This window comes from Penaeus monodon, chromosome 2 (genome assembly GCF_015228065.2).
Source record: "Penaeus monodon isolate SGIC_2016 chromosome 2, NSTDA_Pmon_1, whole genome shotgun sequence".
NCBI classification, from domain to species: domain Eukaryota; kingdom Metazoa; phylum Arthropoda; class Malacostraca; order Decapoda; family Penaeidae; genus Penaeus; species Penaeus monodon.
Window position 1 is genome coordinate 4120240 of NC_051387.1, and position 2500 is coordinate 4122739.

Consider the following 2500-nt stretch of genomic DNA (forward strand, 5'->3'; position numbering starts at 1 on the left):
AACGCCCGGTACCTTTGATTCTACCTCTGTCTTAGGTCTTCTCATCTTTTCCGTGATTTCAGTATGTTTAAGAGAGTAAGGCACTCCTTCTGTTATATTAAATGGTACAGGTTCCTTAAATTCTTCGGCATGTTCCTCCTGGACTGTTGTCTCAGGTATGAAGGTTTCTGTTGACTTTGAAACCTCTTTCAGCTTAATAACTGCACTGGCATTCACTTCATTTCTTTTTGTATGGTCTGTACCAGGAACTTCCCCTTCAGTAACTTTTTCTGACACCTTCTCTATTATCCCAAGAAATTCTTGTTCTTTTATTTGGGACTGGGTGTGAGTCTGAAAATTGAGAAAAAAGTATAAAAATGAGACATATATATACATAAATATATCAATGTAAAAATAAACATATATTTGATATAAGTATATATATAAGAATCTAAAAACTTGCGTTGCAACGAAAATCATCATTAGGTAGACTCAAACTAAATGTACCATTGTGATCCATCTAATATATATATATATATATATATATATATATATATATATATATATATATATATATATATATATATATTAGGGTGGTTCGTTTTAGTTTTTTTTATTATGCTTTTCATACACATACTGGTTGTGCTCCTTTATGGGAAAATTAATCCCCTGAAAATTTCAAATAATTTCATTGATGTTTAGGGATCGCTACATTCTTTGGATTTTGGTCTGGGTGACAATTTTGGCTGTCTACGAGACAACCAGACAGTTCCTTTATCCAGAAAAGGCGAGGTATTTTGTTCTGTTGAAAGCAATGCTTCCAACCTTGAAATGTTTACAAATTAAAAACATGAAAATTTTGGAGGCTACAAATTATTTGGTGTATATCTTTGAAAACCTTAAGGAGGTGGAAGTGAAAAGAGATTTCAATGCCACTGGAACATGGCCAATTTCAGCTACTGACGCAAGATGAGACAGTTTCAGAAGAGTTTATCAAAAACCCGGCATGAGTCGTCCATGTCATTTAGCAAGCTTTGATGGCAGAATCACGCCTGATGGATGTCTAAGGCCATCCACTGTATCAAGATATTTTGTCGATAATTTCAACTCACTGTAACAGAACTCCAATCCGTGTCAAAAATGGTTTTGTGTACTGCTTTGATGTATGCTAGGTTTTGGAACAAAGCTATCCTGTCTTCCCTGCTCCACTCAACGACCTGGAGTTTATGACTCCTGGAACAAGGTGTGCCAGATTCAATAGCTGTGAATGCCTTCAAATGCCACCTTTGGCATGTAGTTGAAGATCTTGTTGATCTGTCACTTTATGATGATCTGGTTGGAAGTTGAGAAGGAGAGGATTGCTGAGAAGATGAGAAACAAGCCCCCAACAAGAAAGCAACTAAAGGCATTTTTTGTAGCATCTTGTAACCCCTAAAGCTTTGATACATTGTTTCCAGTTTTATCATGTTCGCTACAAAACACGGTATCTTCGTTTGTACTAACACATAGTTTTAAGAAAAGGAAAAGTTAGTTTTGTTTTCTTCACATGAAAAAGTCAGTAGACAACAACCGAAGTAGTTAATATACTGGTATGATTTTTAAGAACAAGCAAAACATTGTGGAAGCTTCAAATATAAGTTGACTCTGCTACTTATATTGTTTATACACACCACCTTCACTTCGCAAGACTGTGGATAGTTTATGTGTATTTCTCAGATTCAGTCATTTTTACTTTTTCATTATTACATTCTTCTTATGAACATGTATTTAATGTGCTAAAATCCATATCAGAGACTACATGAAATATATCTGAAATATATCGCACTCTGGTTGGCTGACCGGAGTGTATCAAGGCATACACTTTAACTTGTTTCATCAGGTTCCAATAATGTGCGTGTAAAGGGCGAACATGTATCAAAGTGTTCGGGGTTTCGGAAATGTTACATAAAAAGGCCTTTAGAAGACTTGAGGGGAAAAGATTCTCTCCAGGTGCTCCACTGTCAACACTTGTTACACAGATATCTGCTGTCACCTCAACGATGGCAAATAGACAGCAAAAAGGACGTTCTTGATCAAAGAACCTGCTCTTGGAAGATGGATGATGACTTCCAAGTGATAGGTCATTAGGGTGGCTAATGACCTTGCTGAACGAGCGATTGCCGTGATCGGCAAGTTCAACTCTTCCGTGACTTGAGATGAGGAACAGGGGCAGTACTGGTGAAAAGTCTTACGGCCGTATTACTAAAACGCTGGTGCGGACCCCGCGATTCAGTCCCCAGGGAAGGGTGCGGGGAACCCCACACTCCCAATCCGTATTATTAAACTGTTCGGACAAGCCCCTCCCCTGGGAACTTCTGCGGGGACTGCTGGCACACCTGATGCATCCCGAGCGCAACAGTTGGTACGCCTAATGCTGGCTTAATTGCGATTTACAGCCCAATTTATAGTCAGTTTTTTCTGGAAAAATAGTGTCAAAGCCGACTGTTGGAATGTCAACTGTCATTTGCAACTGACAAAATCA

General features: G+C 38.2%; 2 protein-coding genes across 3 annotated transcripts in view; one reads left to right on the top strand and one right to left on the bottom strand.

The window, feature by feature from the left end:
• Nucleotides 1–2500, top strand: part of LOC119580288 — a 51019-nt gene that overhangs the window by 4411 nt on the left and 44108 nt on the right. The window lies entirely within an intron of this gene.
• Nucleotides 1–2500, bottom strand: part of LOC119580251 (triadin-like) — a 9132-nt gene that overhangs the window by 1834 nt on the left and 4798 nt on the right. The window contains exon 3 of the mRNA XM_037928288.1: nt 1–330. This exon is cut by the window's left edge and continues 1834 nt beyond it. Within this exon, the coding sequence (XP_037784216.1) occupies nt 1–330 (330 nt within the window). The remainder of the gene's footprint in view (nt 331–2500) is intronic.